General features: G+C 45.6%; 1 protein-coding gene across 3 annotated transcripts; it reads right to left on the reverse strand.

Moving 5' to 3' along the window:
* Positions 1-1,102: 1,102 nt before the first annotated feature.
* card9 (caspase recruitment domain family, member 9) lies at positions 1,103-25,291 on the reverse strand. Of its 3 annotated transcripts, none has more exons than XM_052037096.1 (13): positions 25,208-25,291; positions 23,361-23,578; positions 21,532-21,669; positions 19,023-19,348; positions 18,248-18,427; positions 15,966-16,109; positions 14,193-14,318; positions 12,911-13,102; positions 12,474-12,515; positions 11,515-11,560; positions 10,012-10,097; positions 5,269-5,345; positions 1,103-3,293 (listed from the first exon to the last, which is right to left on the reverse strand). In XM_052037096.1, exons 2-13 carry the CDS (start codon positions 23,548-23,550, stop codon positions 3,167-3,169), a joined length of 1,674 nt encoding a protein of 557 aa, XP_051893056.1. In that variant the 5' UTR covers positions 23,551-23,578; positions 25,208-25,291; the 3' UTR covers positions 1,103-3,166. The 3 variants fall into 3 exon arrangements, with proteins under 3 accessions (XP_051893056.1, XP_051893059.1, XP_051893058.1); XM_052037099.1 differs by having other exon boundaries at positions 23,361-23,561; positions 25,208-25,251; XM_052037098.1 differs by having other exon boundaries at positions 23,361-23,575; positions 25,208-25,246.
* Between the last annotated feature and the right edge of the window lie 268 nt (positions 25,292-25,559).

The following is a 25,559-nucleotide window of genomic DNA, read 5'->3' on the forward strand; positions in this document are numbered from 1 at the left end:
AACATATCTGTTTACCACAACTGTGCTGTCAAGGGACATCCATCAACTGTTGGTGGAAAACAAAGCAAGACATGGCTGACTCAAACACACAAGCAATGTGAAGCCTATTGGAAAGATGGTAAAGGTTATCATACACATGAACTAGTAGGTGACAACATGGATGGGTCATGTGGACTATTCATGTTAAATCAAAAGATTACTAAACCCTTCCATACATCAGTGCAAGGAAAGTGAATGCCACTGGAACTTGATGCTGCTGCTGCAGTGTCAGTGAACATGTCAACAGGAATTTGCGTGGCAGTGACCAGTTGGTACAGTGAAGCTCAAGGAGTTATCTGTCATCCTTTGTACTGACCCTGGGGAAAGGACCAAGGAGGTTGGGAGTCTGAGGTGCCATGAGAAGTGGTGAAAGTGAAGCGATTGTCCTTTTCTAATTATTTCAGGCTCAGGATCCAATCTGACTGGGCAGAACAGTTATTAAAAAAAAAACTCATCTGGGGACTGATCAAGAGTACAAAGAAACTGGATCAGCTGAACTGACAAGTGTGCCAAATTGTTTCTTGATGAATTTGACAGCATTCAGGGTTTGGAAGCTGAGACTCAGCCGAAGGAGAATCCAAACCTTCCCTTTGCCAGAGCACAAACCATACCTCTCAGTGCGAAGGGAGAGGGTGGGGACCAGGTTGAGACACCACAGGAAGAAGGTGTCGCTGAACCAGGTGAGTTTTCTGGGGCTGTTCCATTCTTTAGGATGGCACCATTACGATCTGTGGAGATGACAAAATGGGATGTGCAAAGCCAGGCAGAAACCCAAAGCAAAAGCAGAAAATGCTCATCAGAACTTCAGAAGTCCTCTACCCAAAACATTAACTGTTCCTCTCTTTCCTTTTCCTCTCCTCCCCTCCCCCCATGGGGTACATGCCTCCATACCTTTGACCCATCCCCCAGTGGATCTGCTGTCCCCTCCCCTGCACCTGCCTATCACTATCTCTTACCTGCATCTACCAATCACCACCCTTTGCCCACCCCGCCTCCCTCTTTTGTCCACTTATCACTGCCCTGTTCCCCACCCCCCCCCCCATATATTGGCCTTCCCCTTTTCCAGTCTTCAGTCATGAAGAAGGGTCCTGACCCAAAACATTCACCATCTGCTTTTCTCCACGGATGCTGCCTGGCCTGCTGAGTTCCTCCAGCATCTTGTTTTTTTTCATCCAGTATTTTCTGTTTTTGTTTCAGATTTCTAACATCTGCAGTATTTTAGTTTTACAGTCAGATTCTTCTTCCCTCCGGCTGATAATCCATTTGCTCAGCTAGGAGGACAGATCTTCATAACCCCTGACACGTCACATGCTCAGCAACAATTCAAGTTGGACAAAGCTTAATGATAAATACTCATATTGGACTATTCCAATAAACAGACCTATCTGGGACAGATTCAGTGCTTTTTTTCCAGAGGAGAGTGGATAGATTGATCCAGGTTGATAGTCTGTAGGTGTCACGGGCTCCCTGGATGATTTCTTGGTGTCAGAAAGACAGAACAGGAACATATGGAGAATCTAGAAGATTAATGATTAAAAGAAACAGGAGTACAGATGTGTCTTTGTTGCCTCAGGAATAGGCTATCTTGGCTATAAGGTAGATGCTGAAAGACTCCACCCATTTGAGGACTATGTCCAAGCAATGTTGGATACACCTAGTCTAGTCAACTTGACACCAAAGGCTAGACTGATCAACTACTATGGAAAATTCATGTCATCTCTTAACAATGAATCTGTTCACAAATCAGATGAATAGCTGCCTCCTGAGATGCATTAGAAAAGCAAATGGATGCTTGTCTCCATCAGGGTCTCTTTCCAAGACAGGACAACTGTACCAACAACCAGCCTTATACAAACAAATGAACAAAGGAGTTAGGAGTAGGAGTTTCCTCACCTCCTTCTCCAGTTCACAGAGAAAGGAAGAGACGCCTCATGATGAGACACTACCATCTGCTGGTGATGCTACAGCACAACCTGAGCTTGTCATTCTCAACCAGTGAGAAAGCCACCAGACAGGTTAAATACACGAAAAGGGAAAGGCAAGATAAACTGTGTTAGGTGACTATGTTTAACAGACCAGGATAGTCCACACTTACTGGTTTTATAGTTTTGTTGCTAACCTGCTTTTTGAACTTTTAGTTTATATTGTATTTCAAATAAAGGGCAAGAAAGAGATGTGATAACCTCTAGTTAATTGGACCCTTGTGAATACTGACACTGAGTATGCAATTTTATTTGGAACAGCACCAGATATTGTGTGCAAGGCCACTCAATAACGTAATGAAAAACGATGGCTACTGACACAGCTTATACCTGTTGGACCACCTCACAATAAAAAGGGACTTTGTGTTGTTTCATGCAAGCTTGGATCAATTGGATGCTGCCACTATGATAAATGGACAGATGGGTGGAGGTGGAGAGAGACAGAAAACAAGAGGGAGCCAAATGGAGAGAGAGCAAAGAGATGGGGCAGAAAGACTGCGAGCCAGAAGGAAGAGGAGGGAAAGTTGGAGAAAAAGGAGAGCCAGGGAAAATGAGGGACTGAGAGACAGAAGCAGATGCTGGAAAGCAGAATGAAGACAGATGAAGAGACACAAGGAGATACAGAGAGGTTATGGTACAGAGGATTAGTGTGGAGAGGTTGAAATGGAATTCTTTCCACTGCTATCCTGATAATAACATTAACAAAGTATTTATCAGAAACCATAATCTCACCGCCTCAGTAAAAAAGAGCCTGATTGTTGGTGCTCTGTAGGAGCCCACAAGAACAACTAAATACTAACCAGATTACTTATCTCAGAAATATCTACTGCAGGATAAATATTGACCAGGACATCAAATGGTGGCTGTGGGATTATTTACCAACCTGAAAGAGCAGATGGGCTTTACCAGCAACTCATCAGAAAGACAGAATCCCCGCAGCAGGGCTGGGGGTCAGCCAGGACTCTGCACTCAGCTTAGTGGATTCAGACTCTAACCCACAACCTTCTGACTCAATCAGAAGGCAGAGTATGTGCGTCAGTGAGCCGTGACTAACATCAGTAAACCACAGATGTGCTGTCTCCAGGATGGCGTTGGCGTGGAACAGAGTGTGAATCCAAGAGTTTGAGTCCCGTGAGGTGGGTGGATCATCTCCCAACCTCATTCTTCCCTTCTCCTTCTCCTTCGGAGTAGTCGGAGTCTGTGGTCTCACTCGCCGTCATGTTTCCTCTCACCCTGTCGTTCACCTGTTTGTTCAGTCGGATTGCCCGCTTCCTGTTCAGTTTGTTTATAGGAGAGAAAAAGAAGATTCAGGATTTGGTGAGGACTCCTTTCAATGTGGGTTTAAAAGCCTTGGCTGCCTCCTCCCCCAACAGACAGTGACAGGGCAGTCACTATCAGTGACTGTAACAGGGAGAGGAACAAATAGAGTATTGGTTCTCCAATGGGATGTGCGTATCATTGGCAAGCAAACCACTGTGCCATAGTTAATACTCATTCCTCTGATGGTGCAGAGCAGTGAAGGTCCTTAAACCAGAAAAAGCCGATGAAAGGTCATCGAGTTGAAACATTAACTCTGACTGTTCTGCTGAGTATTTCCAGCATTTACTCTTTACATTTCAGAATTACAGCAGCTGCAGCATTTTGCTTTTACATTACCAGTGATGGCCACAATATGTTGGTGTAAGCGAGTGGCCATTTCAGAGGGCATTTTACAATCAGTGACTTATATGGGTCTGGAGCCAAATAAGTGTCAAATCAGGCAAGGAATGCAGAGTTCCTTTCCTCATGGGCATTCATGAACAAATCAGGCATTGTCCACACCTACTCATTTCACAGTTACCATTATCTTTAGAGACACAAGAGACTGCAGATGCAGATGCAAACAGATGGTTGATGTTTCAGATCGAGACCCTGTATCAGGATGCCTGGAATGTAAACCATCCCTTTTACCTCCACGGATGCTGCTTGACCCACTGAGTTCCTCCAGTAGCTTCTTTTTTACCATTATTTTTACCTTGCTTTGTAATTCCAGTTTGTTTAATTATCTGAATTTAAATTTCCCAATTGCTGTGGAGGAACTTGAACTTTTGCCTTCGACCTTCAGCCCTGCCTGTGGATTTATAAACCAGTAATTCAACTACAATTATATTATTCCTCTGAGATAGAGACAAACAAAAGGTGAGACATAGGAATAAGCAGGTGGGTGGTGAAGGAGATGTGTATATATCCCTTGAACTTCTCTACAATCAAATATCAGAAGAAGAAATGCCCCCGACATTGACCCAGAAATACATGTTCACAATTCCTAAAGAACCAGAAGACAAATTAATGCGGCATTAGCCAATTTTGCAGACATTTCTATACGAGTCCATGTTAATCATGAATAGGAGTAGGCTTTTTAGTGTGATAAATTTTGAACTTTAACACTTTTTCTTCTTTCTATGCCTTTATAGACACCTCCCTGGCAACTTCCTTCCACAAGGGGGCTGTCTCCTGCAAACAATGTTCTTCAGAAGTCTGTGCAAGTTCACCCGCCAGCCCTCCCATCACTGGATCATGCACTTTTCCTTGACACATCCCATCACTGGATCATGCACTTTTCCTTGGCAACACTCCCGATTGCTGATTGTATTATGGTGTGATTTCTCAAGGACTACTTCCTGAGTTCACCCCTGTGAGGAAATGTGTGACAAGCAGGGGAAACCTGACCCCTAAACCCCAACCTTTCTGAAACAGAGAGGCATTACACGACAGAGCCCACTAACAGTGTTTTGAAAGTGACACTAACAAATTTTTGATCTTTCCCTGAGCATTTTGAAACAATGTGAGAGAAATTTCTAATTACATTTTTAAAACGGGAGAAATGGTGTCAATGAGTTTCTGGGCTAATTTTTTTGAAAGGCAGACGCAAGCCGAAACACAGTGATAGGTCGCAGAACAACTAGACAACAGGAGAGAATAGATGGGCAGTGGGAGAAGTGAAGGGACAGTAGATGGCAAAGATGTAGAAACAGATAGACAGTGGGATAGATGTACAGGCGGTGAGCCAGAGACAGGCGGCGGGATGGATTGGCAGACTGACAGATATCGGGATAAATTGGTGGAAGTAACATAGAAGACATTTTGTTTCAGTATAAGAGATGGGCAATTGCAGATGGAGAGAGTCAGGAGAAGGGTGGAACAGACATATAAGATTCTAACAAGTTTCAGAAGTTATGGAAAATTGTGGCAAGGGTTAGTTAAAAACCTTCTGTAGTCTTCAAAGCTTTTCTTCATTCTCAACCTGCTCGACTTCACCTTCAGTTGGTCTTCAGTAGTTAGCGGCTGTGAGAGAGGCAACAGGAGACTTCAGTCATACAGCCTGACCACTTGCTGCTCCCGCCACACTCTAGCGTCCAATCCATGCAGTGACCTCAGCCCTACATCCTCACTCCACTGGCCTTGGAAGGGAGACACTGCAGGTTCAGCAGAATGCTATCAAGCAATTGCAGAGAGTTGTGAACGCAGCCCAGTCCATCGTGTAAATCAGCCTCCCCTCCACCGACTCCTTCCACATTTCCAGCTGCCTCGGGAAAGCAGCCAACACAATCAAGGACCCCTCCCACCCCAGTCATTCTCTCTTCTCCCCTCTCCTGTCAGGCAGAAGATACAAAAGCTTGAGAGCACATACCACCTGACTCAGGGACAGCTTCCATCCCACTGTTATCAGACTCTCAAATGGACCTCTCATATCTTAAAAGATGAACTCTTGAACCCCTATCTCCCAATCTACTTTGTCGTGGCCCTTGCACTTTATTTGTCTACCCGCACTGCACCTTCTCTGTAACTGCAACACTATATTCTGCATTGTTTACTTTTTACCACCTCAGTGTAACCATATATGGCATGATCTATCTGGATGGCATGCAAAACAAAGGCTTTTCACTGTATCTCAGTACATGTGGCAATAATAAACCAATACCAGGACTCAAGGGAAAAATTATAATGAGAGATTACATACCCCAGGCCAAGAATTTAGATGGTTAGGGGGTGATAGGACTTTGAAAGGAATTGAAAAGAGTAGTTAGAAACTCCTTCTGCGGAAGATGGGTGAGATGGAACTAGGAACCAAGACAACTTAAAATCACTGTCCAAATTGAAGCTCAAAAGCCCTTTCTCAATTGAACCTGAGAGCACGTACCACCAGACTTAAGGACAGCTTCTATCCCACTGTGATAAGACTATTGAACGGTTCCCTTATAGAATGATGGACTATGACTTTATGATCTACCTTGTTGTGACCTTGCACCTTATTGCACTGCACTTTGTAGCTGTGACACTTTACTCTGTACTGTTATTATTTTTACCTGTACTAAATCAATGCACTCTGTACTAACTCAATGTAACTTCACTGTGTAATGAATTGACCTGTACGATCGATATGCAAGACAAGCTTTTCACTGTACCTCAGTACAAGTGACAATAAGAAACCAATACCAATACCAAACTCTCTCCAACTAAAAACAGTAGATACCAGCTCAATTCACAACTTTAAATCTGAGATAAATAGATTTTTGCTGGCCAAAGTTTATAGACCCAATGTGGGTGAATGGAATTAAGATACAGATCGGCAAAAACTGAATGACCAGCAGAACAAGCTCGAAGAGGTGAATGTTCCATCCTCTTCTCATTTTCATGGAGGACCATAGAATCATACAGCAAGAAACCAGGCCCTTTAGCCCACCAAGTCCATGCTGGCCTGTTACCCAAGAATAGGAAGAGGTCTTCTACCTCCCCGAGGGAGGTCATTCATCCTCTGAAGCGATTCTACCATTCCATCAGGTCATGGCTGATCTGTACCATAACTCCAGCTACTGAGCACCTCTCTAATTGTAGCCACCCAACCAAAAAGTGACCCATTTATTCCTTCTCTGTTCATTAACCAACCCCACTCCATGCCAGTATATCACCCCCACACCATGTGCCCTCACTTTGCTTAATAATCTCTTGTGTAGCATCTTATCAAGGCCTTCTGCAAGACCAAATACTCAACATTCACTAGTTCTCTTTCACCTGTTCTGCTGGTTCCAACCTCAGGTCACCAACAGATTTGTCAAACATGATTTTCCCTTCATAAGTCCACATGGCCCTGCCCAATCCTATTATTTTTTAAGTATCCTTTTATCAGTTCCTTAATGAAAGATTCTAACACTTCAAGTTAGATTTACCACCTTCCAATCTGTGGAAACTGTTCTAGAATCTATAGAATTTTGGAACATGACCACCTGTCTCCATAGCTATCTCTTTTAAAGCCTTGGGATGCGGATCATTGAGCTCTGGGGATTCACTGGCTTTCTCTAATACTATTTGTTACTAATGTTATTTTCCTTCAGACCGACTCTTCTCCACAGCTTTTCCAGGAGGCTTTTTATGTCTTTTTCCATGAAGAAAGATACAAAATATTTGTCTATTGCCTCTGCCATTTCCTTTTTCCCCATTATAATTTCTCCTATCTCTGTGAGAAATGGGCCCCATATTAACTTTTACTATCTTTTCCTTTTTACATATCTATGGAAACGTTCATAACCTATTTATGTTTCTCTGATTTCTACTTCCCCATTCGTTGTCAGCTTCTTGACTCTCCTTTGCTGAGTTCTGTAATTTCCCCCTTTCTCAGGTATACTGTTTGTTTTAGTAACAATTTAAACCTTTTCTTCCACTACTATCATTAGCTCACTTGGACCACCTTTTCTGTTGGGTTTTCATGCCGTAAAGAGTTATATGTTTATTGTAAACTGTGTTTTAATTCCCTAAGTGCTGGTTATTCCTTCCCTACTGTCATACCTCCTTTCCCTGTCTACCAAACCCAACATCTGCCTCATATCCTTGTAGTTTGCCTTGTTTAAATTTAAAAGTGAGATCTCTTAACTACAAGATTATTAACTAACCCTTTCTTATCACACAATACTAGATCTAAAAGATCCTGTTCCCTAGTGGATTCCTCAATGTACTGACCTAGAAAATTATCTCTTATGCACTCCACAAATTCATCCTCCACACTATTTCTGCTCATTTGGTTTACTCAGTCTACATGTACATTAAAGTTGCCCCATGTTACATGTAGCTTTAGTTTCCTGACTGACACTCTACCTTACATTACCACCTCTGCCTGGGTTCTACAGACAACTCCCACCAACATTTTCTACCTCTTGAGGTTTCTCAGGTGCACCTGAACTGTGACTTTCTGAGCTAAGATCGGTGTTCCCTTCATCCTGTCCTTCATTATCAGGGCCACTCACCCCTTTCCCATTCTGCCAATCTCTTCTAAAGGTCACATTCCCTGGAACAGGTAATCCCAAACCTTGGTCACTATACTCCCACATCTCCATAATGGCCTACAAGATCATATCTATTTATTTCTATTTGCGTCACAGTTTGTCTCTCATTATTAATGCTGTGTGCATTCAGATGAAGAAACTTGAGTTTTGTCATTTTACTCTCTTTCCCTGCTCTGACTTTAATTGGAAGTGCACTCTCTTTATTTGCCCTGTCCCTTCCTGACACACTCTGGTGTTCAGTGCTCAGCAGTCCCTGCTCCCACCTACACAAGCTGCAAGCTGTCCCTGTTTGACACATGCAAAGACTGAGGCTACTCCACTCCCTCTGGATTCCTGTATTTGCCTCACCTGCAGTCAAACCCTACTGATGAACCAATTCTGCTGTACTTAATCCAAGGGGAGTGTCTGCTCATTGGACCAAAGTATCCAGGCAACTTTACCCCTTGCTGATGCATATGTTTAGTGAAATCTGGTATCTTGAAACTAGATTAATAACCAGACAGTATTATAATTAAGCAGTATTAATAGTCGGTTGCTAACTTAATGCTAATTAAATAAATAAAATTAACATAGGCCCTTAAACTTACAGTGAATTATAAATTAGAGTGAACCCTTTTAAATGGAGGGAAATAACTACGGTTACACCAGCTAGATTATAGTCATAGAGTCATACAGCACAGAAACAGGCCCTTCAGTCCAACTTGTCATGCCAACTAAGTTGTCTACCTCAGTGAGTCCCATTTGCCTGCATTTGGCCCATATCCCCCTAAATCCTTCCCATCCATGTACCTTACTAAATGTCTTTTAATTGTTGTAATTTACCCGACTCTAGAGCTTCCTCTGGCAATTCATTCCACATACCCATGTGAAAAACTTGCCTCTCAAGTCTCTCTTAAACCTCTCCCCTCTCACATTAAACTATACCCTCTAGTTTTAGACTCCCCTGTCCTGGGAAAAAGACTGTGGCCATTCACCTTATCTCTGCCCCTCATGATTTTATATCTCTTGCCCCTCAGCCTCCTACGCTCCAGGGAAAACAGTCCCAGCCTATCCAGCCCCTCCTTATAACTCAAGCCCTCCAGTCTCGGCAACACCCCCATGAATTTTTTTGCACCCTTTCCAGCTTAATGATATCCTTCCTATGGCTGGCCGACCAAAGCTGCACACAATACTGCAAATGTAGTCTCACCAATGACTTGTACTGTTGTAACATGACGCCCCAACCCCTGCGCTCTCTGCCCTGACCGATGAAGGCAAGCGTGCCTAACAGTTTCTTCACCATCCCATCTCCTTGTGGCTACACTTTCAGGACTCTCTGTACCTGTATCTGTAGGTCTTTCTTTTCTATAACTCTCCAGGGCCTTATCACTCACCATTAGATTAACTCACTGAGCCAACGTAAGTGAAATCTTTAAATACCACAATGATTTTCTTCAACATAAAGCTGTACCTTTGCCCTTGCTTCACTGAAGTCCCTTACTCAGCACAGTGCACACTCCATGGGCACTGCCCTAGTGGACACTGTGTGCTAAACCATACTATGCTTTAACTAAAGAACCAATGGATTTATATTGCCAGGTACTACAAGTTCTTGAGTCTATATGACAAGGACGGATAACGTCATGGATGGGAACCAGGTGATGGCGAGGGTCTTTCACCGCAGGGCAACTTACTGTTTTTATGTCGATGTGTTTGGCCAATGCCAAGGACTGCTCTGATCCAGGGTTCTTCAGGTTCTCTGTGCTCTGAGTCCAACTCCCTGAAAAGAACGGACTGGATTTCAGATGACACAACCAGGAAACATCAGCTTTCCTCCTCTTTCCAGGTCCTACCTCTGTGGCCCTTGCAGCAATTGAGCTGGGCTGGGGTTCCTGGCATCTTATCGTGGCTTGTGGAGTGGTGGTGAGGGGCGCAGGGGTGGTGGTGAGTGGGGAGGGGGGGTGGTGAGTGGGGAGAGGGACGGTGGTGAGTGGGGTGGGGGTGGTGGTGTGGGGTAGGGGGAGTGGGGAGTGGGAGGGGTGGGGTGAGGGGAAGGGGTGAGGTGGTGAGGAGGGAGGGGTGGGGTGGTGGTGAGTGGGGGCTATGGTGGGGGGTGTGGGAGGTTGGGGGAGGTGGTGTTGGGGGGATGGGGAGAGGTGGGTGGGACGGGGAATGGGGGTCCACACTTTCAGAGCCTCCGTGTGGGAGGAGAAGCAAGGGAGGGAGGAGGAGGGGAGAGGGTGTTTGGATAATGAGCCACAGAGGCCCTGCTGACAGAGTCCACCCTCCCCTCCGGATTTGCTGCATTGCTCCCAGACGTTATGGAGGAGCCTCACACGGGACATTGGCAGAAGACCTGAACCCAGCACCCATCAGTCGACAGGTCAGAGCTCAGAAAACAATTCCATCAGCAGAATGAAATTGCTTTACACAGTCTCCGGACATCCCGAAGCCTGCTGGAGGACTTTCTGAATGACTCTCTGTGTGGACTGTGGAAATGACCGGCACGAACTCAGCTGGGTGCCTGTCCAGTTCAGGTCAGAGAGCAGCGTAACACGTCACTGTGGGTCAAGTTATATTAACCAGGAACGGTAAGTTTCCTCCCCCGAAACACATTAGTGAAGCACGTCTGGTTTTATGACAATCCAATGTTTGCACAATCACCATGACCGCCACAGGGTTTTTAAAATTCCAGATCAATTAAAATTCCCCAGCTGCTGTGGTGGGATTGGAGTGCCTCTGGACCGGTAGTCCAGGCTTTTGGATAAGTAATGCAGTAATTTTCCCACTGCACCTCCTGTCCTGAGTGAGCCCAACAGCAAGCTCCCACTGTTGAATGCAGCAGTCAATCTAAACACAGCAGGAAGCCACAAACAGCATTTGACAAGAACGTTAATCTGCCTTCTTATCATGCTGGTTCAGGTATAAATCTTAACTCAGATATCAGAGGAAATTCTCTGCTCTCCTTCCAAATACTGCCCTTGGGATCACTTTCATCCACTCAGAAGGCTGCTAGGGCTTTAGATTAACACCATAACCTAAAGAACAACAGCACTGACAACATTGCACTAAGAGTGTCAACTCACATTATGGGCCCACGTCTCTGTGGTGGGTCTTGGAGGGGAGAGGTCTTTAACAGAGCTGACATTGCTGCATTATTTTGAATTTAAAAATGAAGGATTACTGAAGTGACTCACATTCAGCAGAACCTTGATCTGTATCCTGGATTCCTGTAACAGTGATCTGTTAAAAGAGCGGGAGAGATGAATCCATGTCAATCAGCATAATCACACACCTGACAGAGAGAACAGCCCAATAATGGACAGGTGTATTAAATATGTGGCGCACCTTGTACTAAAGTACATGTTCTATCAGCTCTGTGCTGAATTAACGTCTCACATTGGGTGATGGGAGGGGCAAGAAGGTGCATGAACAAGTGTGTGAGTGCATATAGATGTGTGCACGTACACACCCAAACATGACACTTGCAAACATATCTGTGTGCCTATGACTATGATGTATGGTTCTGTCAGTACATGTGAATGTTGATGCATGAGTGTGTACATCATAGATTGAGTGCACAGTCAGAGACTTTTTCCCAGGGCGACGACGGCTAACACGAGGGGGCATAATTTTAAGGTGATTGGAGGAAGGTATAAGGGGCGTGCCGCAGGTAAGTTTTTTACACAGGGAGTGGTGGGTGTGTGGAACCCACAGCTGGCAGAGGTTGTGGAGGCAGATACATTAGGGATACTTAATAGACTCTTAGATAACCACATGAATGATCGAGAAGTGGAGGGTTCTGTGGGAGGGAAGGGTTAGATAGACATTAGAGCAGGATAAAATGTTGGCACAACGTTGTGGGCCGAAGGGCCAGTACCATGCTGTAATGTTCTATGTTCCATGTATGTTTGGTCTTGGTTGCAGATCAGATCCAGATTTGGACAGGCGGTGATTCCCCCAACACTTGACTATCATGCTGAAACATACAGTCAGTATTCACAGGTAAAGCAATGGCACGTTGGGGCAGTATGTACTTGTAAGTAATGTCAATCAGCGACAGTCAGCACCTTAGGGGGTGAGGGGAGGTGGGAGGTGGGAGGTGACAGGACAGCAACATTATACCGGGTTACCATGTGGAAGCAGAGTGACTCACATCCTGAGAAGCTCTGGAGCTGGTCTCATCAAAGTCTGAAGTCTGAAAAAGCACAAGAATGACTTTGTAAGCTATAAATCATTTAATGTGTTTTCAAACCAAACAACAGTTAAACCTTAATATCATCATCCTAACCCCAAGATTATGGAGTGATTACCTTGCATCCTGAACTAAACCCCACATTACAACAAACTAAACCCAACACCATTACAAACCAAGCCCCACCTTCATGTGCCGAACCCCAACAACAATGTGCACCAAACCAAACCCCAAGATCTCAGACTGAACCCCAATACCATCAGGGAACAAAACCCTACCATGGAGCAAATTCCAACATTGCAGACTGAAGTCCAACACTGAACCAAAGCCCAGCTGTCTCAGACCAAACCCCAATGTCACGGACCCTACCCCAACACCATAAGAAAGCTGAATGTTACCGAACTGTCTGGCGGTTGTTTGACCCTCTTGAGTTTGGCCTGCAGGTTTAGGAGTTGCTCCTCTTGCCGGAACAGTTCAATCTGCAGCTCGTCGCACCTTTCGCCCTGCTCTCGGATCAGCTTCCGGTACTCGTCCTTCTGCTGCAGGGTCTGTGAGTGCAGCTTGTGGATCTCCTCCCTCGACTTCAGTGCCTGTGGTGGGATAGCAGACACAGGGAGACACAGACATAGGTACTGAGTGAGACCCAAGCGTGAGGTACCGATTAAAGCTCCAGCCACTCTGTCTTGTGGCAGTCAGGCTCTGTCCTGATGTTGACTGATTAGTCTCTCAGCATTAGTGTGCCTCTGGAAAGCCTTAACACGGGGGAGCACAGAGTGGTGATCTCCCCACCTTGACCCTGCCCACTTAACACCAAGTGAGATTGCTGGATCAGATTGTACTTATCTCCAGCTGAAGATTCCATAGGGAATGGCCAGCTTTCCACTGTTCCATATCCAGTACATCTTCAACTTCCATTTGTGTGTTGAAACATGGGAGACTGAAACATGCTGAAGGCAAGCTGTCTGCACATCTCACCCTCCGTTCTGCTGTGACAGAGCACTGACTGCTGTCTGGCCCCTCAGCTTTACGCCAGGGAGGATTGATAGACAAACAGCAAACCCCTTCAGCTGACACACAAGAGATTCTGCAGATGCTGGAACCTGGGGCAACACACACAGAATGATGGAGGAACTCAGCAGGTCAGGCAGCTTCTACGGAGGGAAATAAACAGTCGACATTTTGGATCAAGACTGAAATGTCCTGATGAAGGGTCTCAACCCGAAACGTTGACTGTTTATTTCCCTCCATGGATGCTGCCTGACCTGCCGAATACCTCCAGCATTTTGTGCGTGTTATCCCTTCAGTTGAAATAGGTTGCCAGCCTTCTGGACACAGATGGATGCAGCTAAATATTTAAGTTATTTCACTTAATTTTAAAGTTTTAAAATTATTTGTTAATACGTTTAATGTTTTAAAATGACTCACTTTATAAAAAAAAATTCTAATTTTTAAAAAATATATTTAAATCTATTTCAATGGTTTCTAAATGTCTCTATGGGAGAATTAAAATAATAGTTCAAGGGCCTTTGGCAGAGGGGAGCTGTCAGAGTGTGTCAGACCTGCTGTGGTTTGTGGGATATCTTCCTGGAAACAATAAGCCTGACAGGAACCGCAGGCAGCATGCCAGGCTGCACATAGAGAAGGTTATGATTTAAAGGAGAGAGTTTCTTTTCCAGTTACCTGGTCTCTCTCTGTCGCCACCTCTTGCATTTGCAGCAGGATTGCCTCAATACGATCCTTATACATCTGGGAGTCCTTCTGAAGTGTCGTGCACCTTAGCTCAAAAACCTCCTTCTCTTCCAGGTACTTCACAAGGAACCAGAGAGCAAGACAAGAGTTGGAATTAGGAAGAACAACTGAATCTACCATGGTTCTGCAGCCAGGAACGCAGTCCCTGTCCCAACTGAGCCAGCACCAAGGGGGGTGCTCTTAAACTCCTGAAATGTGGGGGCAACCCACATCATAGTTCTGGGATCCACAACACACTGGTGTCACCAGGCTATTCCACCACATAGGGCTTCATTCCCAAGCTCACTCTTTGCCCTGACTCCAGTTATTAAGGGGGAGAATGATTCACCTGTATACCTCCCCAGCCCATTACCGGGGGAACAAACCATTTCCCCTTCCAATCCAAAGGCACTGTGGCTCATTGCCACCCTCCCACACAACTTGTGTTTCCATAGAGAGTTCAGTATGGAGAAAATATCTTAAACCTTTTCACTGTGGCACCGTCATGCAATGGACATCAGGGAGAGCAACCAGAAGCTTGCTCAATGTAAGGAACTTTAATGTGGTTTAAAAAGAAAGGAGGGAGATGGAGGGCTCTAGGGCCAAGCAAATATTGCACAGCCAAATGAAACAGTCAAATACAACAAGTCAGAGTTGGAGGAAATGTGTGGTGAAGGTGAGACAGGTGAAGGATGCAATTGCTGGCTCTTTTGGGCTGGGAGGTATTGTTGGTCAATGAGCACAACATCTAACAAGCCAATGGCATTTGGGTTGATATGGTCAACGTGGTTTTGAATGAACTCAAGACTGCAGATGGAATAGGAGAGCTGTGGTGACAAAGTCAGGAATGAGGGTCTCAGCAAGGGTTGGGGTTGGTATAAGAGAGGACGTGGGATTGGAAGATCAGCTCAGGGTTACCAGTTGCAAAAGGTCTGGTCCAACCACAGGGGAATGGACGTAGTGGAAAGTGTCGAGGGTTTGTGGCAGAGACTGATGATGGTGGCTTCGGTTTTCTGATTTTAACTGGGATGTGGGCATCAAAGCTGGACACCAGACATTCAATCTGAGAATCTGGCTGTGTAAAGGGGAGAGGGAGGTGCGAAAGGGTGTTGTCTGCACACACATGAACACTCAGCCCATATCTGTTCAACTCCGGTCCATGGTTGAAGCAGGAACCACCCTCCTCCGTCACCTCCCCCTACCCTGACATAAAGGTTTGTGCTCAACACTAAATGCCAAATCAATCCACTGAGCTTCTGCATCGGATCCTTTCTGATTCATTACTACTTTTGCAGTAGGGTCTGAGTGAAGACTTCTATAGATGAAAAATTAACTTTCTATTTCCAGAGCCTTCAGTGCTTTGAACTCTGCCAAATGGCTGCATTAATTTGTACGTGGGGTGGGAGTATCAGCTGTGCCCGGGGCCTCTGAGGGTTGGGCATCCAAGCCACATTCCAGCACCCGAGATCTGGGCTGGTACTCCCAGTGCAGTACTGCAGAAGGTTTATCTGCCACTCTTACCTAATCCAGGCCTGTGTGTGACTTCAATACCAGGCCCCAACAACCCCCTTAACTCCCTCTGGAAGGGGCCACTCAGTTGTACTCCACCCAGGGACGAGACCCACCACCACATTCTTGGAATAGCTAGGTGAAGGCAATTAAAGACCACCCTTGTCAGTCATGCCCAGTTTCTGAGTCTGAGGAGCAGGAGGGATTAAATCCTACCTTATCTCGTAACTCTTCCACATCCCGAAGCTCTTTACGTAAACTGTAGATGCTGTTGACAAGCTCCTGATGTTCCTCCAGTGCTGTCCTCCGATCATCTTCCAGAATTCGGATGTATATCTTATTTTTATCGATATTGTCAACCTTTAATTTGTTGTACAATCAAATAAAAGCAGATTAGATTTCTTGATGACGGCTGCAGATTACCTTTGGTTAATTTAGGTGTGTTGTATGTATGTTATCTGTCATATATGTTAAATATCAATTAGACTGGAGCACACTGAAACCTATTTAAGTGAAACTCCTGGGACAGACCCTGCACAGACAGACAATTCTTGGTAGAACATCACCAACAGCCTGTCCTGGTCAAATCACTTAGATGCCATGGCCAAGAAAGCTCACCAGTGCCTCTACTTCCTCAGGAGGCTAAAGAAATTCGGTTTGTCCCCTTTGACTCCCACCAACTTTTACCAATGCACCATAGAAAGCATCCTATCTGGATGCATCGTGGCTTGGTACGGCAACTGCTCTGCCCAGGACTGCAAGAAACTGCAGAGAGTTGTGGACACAGCCCAGTGTGTCACGGACACCAGCCTCCCCTCCATGGACTCTGTCTTTACCTCTCATTCCTTGGTGAAGCAGCCGGCATAATCAAAGACCCCACCCACCCGGGTCATTCTCTCTTCTCTCCTCTTCCATCAAGTAGAAGATACAGGAGCCTGAGGGCACATACCACCAGACTTAAGGACAGCTTCTACCCCACTGTGATAAGACTATTGAACGGTTCCTTTATACGATGAGATGGACTATGACCTCACGATCTACCTTGTGACCCTGCACCTTATTGCACTGCACTTTCTCTGTAGCTGTGACAATTTACTCTATTGTTATTGTTTTTACCTGCAATGCACTCTGTACCAACTCAAATAAACTGCACTGTGTAATGAATTGACCTGTACGATTGGTATGCAAGACAAGTTTTTCACTGTACCTCGGTACAAGTGACAACAATAAACCAATACCAATAACTCAGATCATAAAACAACCAAGATCGTAAAACTACGGACTCTCACTGATTACAAACTACTGACAACCTTCAATGCCAGTTCCAGGTTGGAGCATGAGGCAGGGCTTGCTGTGTAGTCACTGTGTCCGAGTGGAACTTCTAGTAACAAAGACAGAGCATTCTGGAAGCATGCAGAAGATCAGCCAGCATTCGTGGGAGAGAAACAGAGTCAATAGTTCAGGTCAAGGACTCTTCATCAGAACCGGAAAAGTGAGAATATGGGCGTGTGAGTAGGTGCAGAGAGGAGTGAGGTGGAGGAAGCAGGGAGAATGACTGATCGGTGGAGCCTTCACTTTAAACACCAGCGATTAAAGAAACGAAGAGAAAAGATTACTGCCTGACCTGCTGAGTGATTCTGTTTTTATTCTGGATTTCCAGCATGTGTCATTCTTTGCTGCATTAAACTGGATTCATTGATATCTCCCCAGCTTCTACACTACTTTGAGTTCTCACGAGATCAGTGTGAGCATCACAAGGTGGCCGTGGGGCTGAAGGAAGTGGTGGCTCTTGTCCGGCAGATCCCATGGCAGAGTCGAGGTCCACTCCGGTATAAATCCAAACCCGAGCCCAAGCCCTTGTGTTGTTTTCCTTCCCTGGCCCAGGAAGACTTGCGGAATATCCCACTTGGATGCTGATACCAAGTCGGAATTGACTTGGAAAGGGCACCGCAAGCCCAGGTGAAGTCTCTCATCTGTCAAGTTTCACAAATGACGTGGCCTGATCCTCGCACTGAGGCAAACTTGAGACCGATGCCTGGGAATGCACTGTACAAGCTGGGGCAAGGTCCCACCTGCACTCCAGAGTCAGTCACACCCAACCACCAAAGCCAATGCATGGGTTCAAAGTTCTCAGACTTTTCCCAAATTCTCCTTCTTGGTCATGGGCCAGGGATTCCCAGGAGTCAGTGGGGATGTTGCATTTCTTCAAGGAAGCTTTGAGACCATCCTTGAATCTTCTTCTCTGTCTCAGAACAGAATGTGAGCTTTGGGAAACGGTGTTGGGGATGTGAACGCATGGCCAGACTGACTGTGATAGAAGGTTCGTGTGGCTCTATTGCAGCAATAGAGCAGCTTCTCTGCTGTAGGCACTGGCTAAAGATCTCCTCAAATCAACACTGTGTTACCCTAACCCTAGTGTAGCCCAGCACGTGAAACAGAACTCTATGGAAGAAAAGTAATGAAAAGAAAATCCCTTGTTGATCCCAGGTGGTGATTACCTGCATCGGAGAAGTCAGCTCCTGGATCTTTGCCTTGAGCAAGTCATTTTCTCGCTGGAGCTCCCAGATAAGCTCCTGCTTTGGTCGCTGCTCCATGGCATGTTTGAGTTTCATGGTGTGAGTCCTTTCCACCTTGTAGCCGTCCTCCGCGAGCATTAGACTGTGCTTCAGTTTCTCAATCTGGAGCAATGTTTACAATGCTTCAGCAGTTAGCACATACAATTCACCCATCACTGTCAGAAATTAGAGGCTGTGCCAGTGAATTGCAACCCTCTGATGGGAAATGCTTTGGTCACGAGGATGGGAAGGGGTTTAGGATCATTGAGAACCTGTACAATGGGAGTAAGTGGAAAAGGGGTGGGTCAAGTGGGATTCTATATACAGGGACAAACAAGTAAGGGTTTGGTCCACCTGGGTTCTACGTAATGAGAGTGAGTGGAAGCGTTTTGATCCACTATGATACTGCACAATGAGTGCAGGAAACTAATGAGTGTACAAAACTAGAAAACACATAAACAAATTTCCCGAAGCCGAGATGATTTTTTTCAAGATTTGAATGGTGTCCATATGTGAGGCATTCCCAGAGATGGGGAGATGATTCAGAATCAATCAAAACTTTTTGCTATTTACTGCAAAGTTGTGATTGTGGGTCTGAATCTTTTTATGCAAGGTAGAGCGAGGAATTTAGTGTTCATAAACCACGTGGATAATGAAAGGGAGAATCCATGGAGACTCCGGAAGGGATGGGATTTATAGGATTCAAGCTTTGACCCACCTCCAGCTGCAGGTCCCTGTTCTTCATCATTGCCTTGTTCTTTTCTTCACTCTGCATTGCAAAGTCCTTCGCCCACTTGTAGTTCTCCTCCTTGCAGATCTTGAGGTCCTCGCTGTAATTGTTGCGCTCCTCCCGCATCTTCCAGAACCGCTCCTGGTGCTTGTGCAGCTCGTTAAGCTTCACCTGCAGCTGCTTGATGTGGTCCTCCTTATTCTTCAACTCGGCAGTCAGCTCTTGAAGCCGTCTGTTGCTCTGGATCACCGCCTGCTGCTGCTTCTGCACCTCCGCCATCAACAGCTGGGTCAAACTCGACTCTCCTCCAGCATCTAAGCAAACACAGTGAGCCCTTCATCAGCCTTCCTACTTGGACAACCACCCCAAACATTAACCACCTCTTCCACCTCTTTATTGAAAGGATCATTGAAGCAGATGAGACATAGGGATGGACGGAGGCCACAACAGGGAGAAAAATCGATCAGACATGAACTTTCTTCCTCCCTGCAGCCGTTCTCGATCTTCATTCTCCTTGTTTCTGCACCTAAACAATGGGGGTTGTTGTCCATTTCTCCACGGGACATATCAGATCTACGTTCAAACTACTTCTCAACCAACACCTTCCCACAAAGAACCAGTGCAACTCAAAGTACTTCACAGCTAATGGTGTATTTTATAATGGTTACTGTTACAGGAAATGCAATTTGCATACAGCAAGCTCCCATATTACACAATGAACTAATTGGTGTTCAGGGATACAATTTGGACAGAACACTAGGAAAACCACTCTAGTATTTCAAATAGTGCCCCAGGAATCTGGGAGCATCAGCCTAGGTTTGCATTCAAGTCCTTAGAGTGGAGCTTATGACCATGGCTTCAGAAACAAGAGTGTTACTCACTAAGCCATAGCCGATACACAGACACACTTTCCAGCGGGTCTTGTCACACCAAACAGTTGTTAGTAGTGGAATAATGATCCTGATCCTGATTCTGATTCTGATGCTGATCCCAATCCCAATCCTGATCCTAGGCTCATTGGACCAATTGCACTCTTCCCTGGTGAATCAACCCACCCAGACGAACAGAGAAAGGTCCAGCAATGGTTATATGGCATTGCCTCAGGCTGACCTAGCTCTAAGAGCTGTGCTTGATGCCAAAGAACAACTTAAGGTGAATCATGCAAACAATCGGAGGCTCCCAGGTGTGAACAGTGTTAATTGACCTTGACCACATCAGAGGTTCAGTGATCATCCCTTGTAGAGGGTCCCGGACAATGGGTGAGGGAAGCACGAAAGTGGAGAGCCTTATGATGCCTCCTGTGGTCAAACCAGCACACTGTTTCTGGTGGAAAATATCACCATGAGCAAAGTAACAGTGAATATAAAATAATGGGGTGCAGCATCTGGCCTGCATGACACCTTACAGGGGTGGGCAGTGGGTTGAGCAGCATCTGTGGAGAGGGGATCAGGGTTGATGTTTCGGGACTGACAGCCTTTCACAATGGAAGCTGTTTGTCAACCTCAGATACTGGCTCAGTTTCTCTGTCCATAGATGCTGTCTGACCTGTTGAGTGTTGAGTGTTTGCTATTTTTGTATCAGATTTCCAGCATCTGTAGATTTTTGCTTTATTTCTACAGTTAGTCACAGATTCATAGAGTCACACAGCACGGAAACAGGCTCTTTGGCCCAACTTGTCCATGCTGACTGTGTTACCCAGCGAGCTAGTCCCATCTGCCTGCGTTTGGCCCACAGCCCTCTAAACCTCTCCTGTCCGTGTACTTATCTAGATGGCTTTTAAATGTTGCTAATGTGCCTGCCTCAACTAGTATTTCTGGCAGGTCGTTCCAAATATGCACCACCCTTTGTGTGCAATTTAACTCAGAGTTTTTCTCTCCACAGATGCTGTCTGATCTGCTGGACATTCTCCTTTATTTCAGATTTCCTGCAACTGCTATATTCAAGTTCTTACAGTTCCTACAGATTGTTTGATTGTTTGTTTTGGTTTCTCTCTCTACTCTCCCTCTCTTTACAACCCTTCCATTAACAAGCCTCCATGCCCTCTCTCAGCTGACACCAATCTATGTCATCCACTCTCTCTTGGTCTCCACCTTATCACAGACACCCCCCTTGTTCTCCCTACTCCCCTCTCTTTGCCACTTAAAACATGCCTGTTTTCTATATTTCCGTAGCTCTGACCTAAGGTCATCAACCTGAAACATTAACCGTCTCTCTCTCCACAGATGCCAACTGACCAGCTGAGCATTTCCTGTTGTTATTTCAGACTTTCAGCATCTGCAGTTTCCTGATGTTGGATGAAAATTTTGCATTGGAGAGGTTAGTGCACTGGGAACCAGGGTAGGTCAGGGAGCACAGGGACACTGGGTGAAGAGCATCAGGAAACAGACTACACAGTTCTGGACGAGCCCAACTTTGGTGCAGATGGAAGATAAGAATCCAGTCCTAATTAGACACAAAACCAGAAGGAGGTCAAAGTTAAAGGGTACTTTTTCTTTACCGAGGATAACTGAGAATGTGCGAGAGGGATCCTGTCCTGTTATCTTCCTGTAAAGGTCGGGGTAGTAAAGCTCCAGGCTCTCCAGAAAAGCAATGTAACCTTTGCGACCAGTCCGTTGGAGGATGTCGAGCAGCATGCCTGTAAACACAAGGAGATGGTTAGCATCTCACATGCACTACCCAGGCCCTAAACTCCACCTCTGGAATTTTTACTGCAGGCTGTGATAGATTGGGATTAACTGAGGCATCTTGTCCCCACTAGGTCCCTGATGGGCACAGAACTACTGCACCAACTCTGCACCCAGCTTGTCTCCAAATGTTCAGTTGCTTCAATTCCAAATCAGCAGAGTGGGGATTCAAACACCAGTCCTGGACCGCTGTCTATTTGCATTTCTATAGCATCTTTCATAATTTCATGATGTCCCAAAATACTTAACAATCAATGAAGTACATTCTTGAAATGTAGTCACTGCTGCAATGTAAGACATAAGACCATAAGACATAGGAGCAGAAATAGGCCATTTGGCCCATCGAGTCTGCTCCACCATTCGATCATGGCTGATTTATTTTTTCCTCTTCACCCCATTCTCCTGCCTTCTCCCCATAACATTTGACGTCCTTGCTAATCAAGAACCTATCAACCTCCGCTTTAAATATACCCAGCGACTTGGCCTCCATAGCCATCTGCTGCAATGAATTCCACATATTCACCACCCTCTGGCTAAAGAAATTCCTCCTCATCGCTGTTCTAAAGGGATGTCCTCCTACTCTGAGGCTGTGCCCTCTGGTCCTAGACTCTCCCACTACTGGAAACATCCTCTCCACATCCACTTTATCTAGGCCTTTCAACATCCAGCAGCTCATTTGTGCACAGGAAGATTCCAATAGGTATAAGCTATTTGTTGAAGTGCTTAATTGAAGAATAGATGTTGTTCAGGAGAATTTGCCTGCTCTTCAAAACAGTGCCAAGGAAAACTTTATGTTCTCATTTTGATGTGTCCCTGAAAGCACCTCCTTCACCTCTGCACCAAGTCATGGATTATTGTAGGAAATAGTATTGCAGCAAATAAAAGGGAATAGATATTTTAATCAATAAAACTTGCAAAGAGATTAGGGCTTGTTGGGAATTCGCACTTTGTGAAGAGGCCCATTGCCTCTTGCACACTTTCACACACACTTGTCGGTGTGATCAGATGTAGAAGGAATAGTTTGAAATTCCATACAGAAGTTATTGATGCAGTATGGATTTGGCCAAGATATAGGTCTTGGTGTGGCAGAGCAGGACTGACAAAAGTTTGGGGGGTGACCCCTTTGAAATGAACTGCCTTTCAGAAATTGACAAGATGCCGGGACAGGAAGGCAGGTGTCCCGGGTAGCTTCCTGGGCCAACAGGTCCATTTTAGTACCTGCCTTTGAACAGTTGGATGTGCTAGATAAGGGGCATATCTGAATCAGTGATTAATTTGAGTGTCTTCCTTGGTCCTAAAACCAACTACAGACACACAGAGCAAGGCAGAGGAAACCCAGAGCTCCGGAGAACCCAGGTCAGGTTCAGAACTGTTCCAGTCTGTGTGTCTCCGACAGAACTGCCCAGACTGAGATAGGAAAATGCCCTTCGCCATGCCCTCCCAGTTGTCACAAATAGCAAGATCCTTTTCTACATCCTGCATAGTTATAAACAGTAAAAATCAGGAACCAACAAACCGCTCTGTGGCCTAACCTCTGTTGGATCTGGAAATGGTTTAAATCTTACATTATATGCTCATATCTTTCGAGGGGTCGGAACCTATGACCTGACCCAGGGGCCAGGGATTCCCCCGGGGCACTCACCTACTTTCCGTCTTCGGATGACGAGGTTGGGGTCATTGAAGATCTGCTCCTCATCATCGTGATTGAGGACCTTGCACTGGCGGAGGTAGGGGGTGATCCTGCAGGGCTCGATCACTGAGGTCAGTCTTGCTCTGTAGTTCTCCAGGCTGTTCCACAGATCTTCGGCATCTGATTCCTGATGATCGGACATTCCGGCCAAATCTGCGAGCAGATCCCTTCTGAGCAGAGGCCAGCGGTAAGAACTTCCATAAAACAGCGTGTCGGCACTCTAGTGTGACAGCCCCTCCCCCGAGCCAAGACCGACGATTTAACCCTCACACAGTCACCCAGTAACGCCCACTCTCACCTGCTGCCAGCCTCCACCCCTACTCCAAAGTGTTACCGACGCTGCACCCGATACTAACCCCTCTCCTTCAAATCACATTTCCATTCATTGCTGGTTTAGGACATCAGTGGTTTGGAGATTGTAGTAAACCGAACAAGCAGCACTTAAGATATTGGTTCTCACTGACAGTGAGACGGGAAACAGAGGCGGAAGTGTATCACGTTTCACTGACTGTTCCAGACGACGCCTCCGTTAAAAATGAAGCCCGATTCATGTTGATTCATGGACAAAGTTTTCTCTTTAATATCCTTCAAACAAATTTCTGTGAGTCGCACTCTTTTGAAGCACTGGCTGTATGCTGCTCATTATTAAATCGTTTCTTCACTCAGCTCCCCCTCCCCCAGAGAGAGTCAGATCTCATCAAGCCAGGGTCGGTGCTTCATTGGCTGAACTCAGGAGGGTACGAAGCACTTGGCATCAAAGTGAAATCAGGCAATGGAATGTGTGAGGGTTTAGAAAGGACAGGTTATGATGCTCACTTAATAGTGAACGTGGAACCCGTACCCCAGTGAGGGTCGGTGTGTGTCGGACGCGTCCCCCAGTAAGGGTCAGTGTGTGTGGGACCCGTCCCCCAGTGAGGGTCGGTGTGTGTGGGACCCGTCCCCCAGTGAGGGTCAGTGTGTGTGGGACCCGTCCCCTAGTGAGGGTCAGTGTGTGTGGGACCCGTCCCCTAGTGAGGGTCAGTGTGTCGGTGCAACTCTCTAACTTCATTGGCCTGCAGGTTCCACAGGTGCTGATTGCCCCGAGGAACTTTGATCATGGGAAGCAGGAGAGAATATTTGCATGAACGATTTAGTTATTTTCGTTATCTCGGCGATCGGTAATGGGGATATGACTCTTATCGATGCGAATGCGCGATCGTAGTTTACGTTTGGAGGCAAAAGTCCATAAATCAATGCGGAGAGAGGATTATTTAAGGATTTCTCTCCCGTCTTGTCAAAAGAGTTTGTCTTTAAACATCACGTTATCTCAAAACTACTTCACTCAAAAAACCCTACACTTTTTGAAGTGTGGTTGCAGTTATTGTGGGAAACTGGACTGCTAACTTGCCCCAAACATGGAGATGATGTTTATAATAGATGCCTATTGTGAGATAAAGTTTGGTCGGCACCCCTCAGAGAATTCTTCCTGGAAATAGTGGACTGATGGTCAGGGGTGGATGGTCTTTGGATAAAAGTTTAAACCAAAATTGGGAATCTTTAACAATGGTTCTGCTCTCCCTCGGTTCCACAATGTATCACATACATCTCAGTAACTGTGATTTGAACCCACATCTTCCTGCCTCAGAGGATCCAGTGTGACCTACAGATACAGAACGCATGGCTTACTAACACACCCAAGTCTCTCACTTGTTCTTAAAGAAACTCACACCTTCTTGGATCTGAACCCTGATTGCGCAGCAAGTTTACAGCATCTCGTGTGCCCTGGATACAATTTAAAAATCACTACACAAGACACTTACCTTATTAGCTAGGAGCCGAGAATGGAAGCAGCAGGGAACTTGAGCAGCACAGAACTTCTGAAAGAGGAAGTCTCAATGAATTGTAAACTGGAACAAAGTGGGTGGGGTCATCTGTCGGGCTGGATATCCGCTATATACTCACTGACTGGCATCCAACTGATTTAAACTGTTCAGCTCACTGAGCCTGTATTGACTCTTTGAAAGTCCCATCCTTTTAAAATAAACACTTTAGCATCAAGATGTACAGTAATGTTGCAGTTATGTTATTAGACCAGGAGAACAAGTTCAAATGCTGAAAATAATAATTTGGCATCCACTGCTTGTAGCCCTGAGTGTACACCCACTATATGCC

The sequence above is a fragment of the Pristis pectinata genome, chromosome 23 (assembly GCF_009764475.1).
Source record: "Pristis pectinata isolate sPriPec2 chromosome 23, sPriPec2.1.pri, whole genome shotgun sequence".
Lineage (NCBI taxonomy): Eukaryota > Metazoa > Chordata > Chondrichthyes > Rhinopristiformes > Pristidae > Pristis > Pristis pectinata.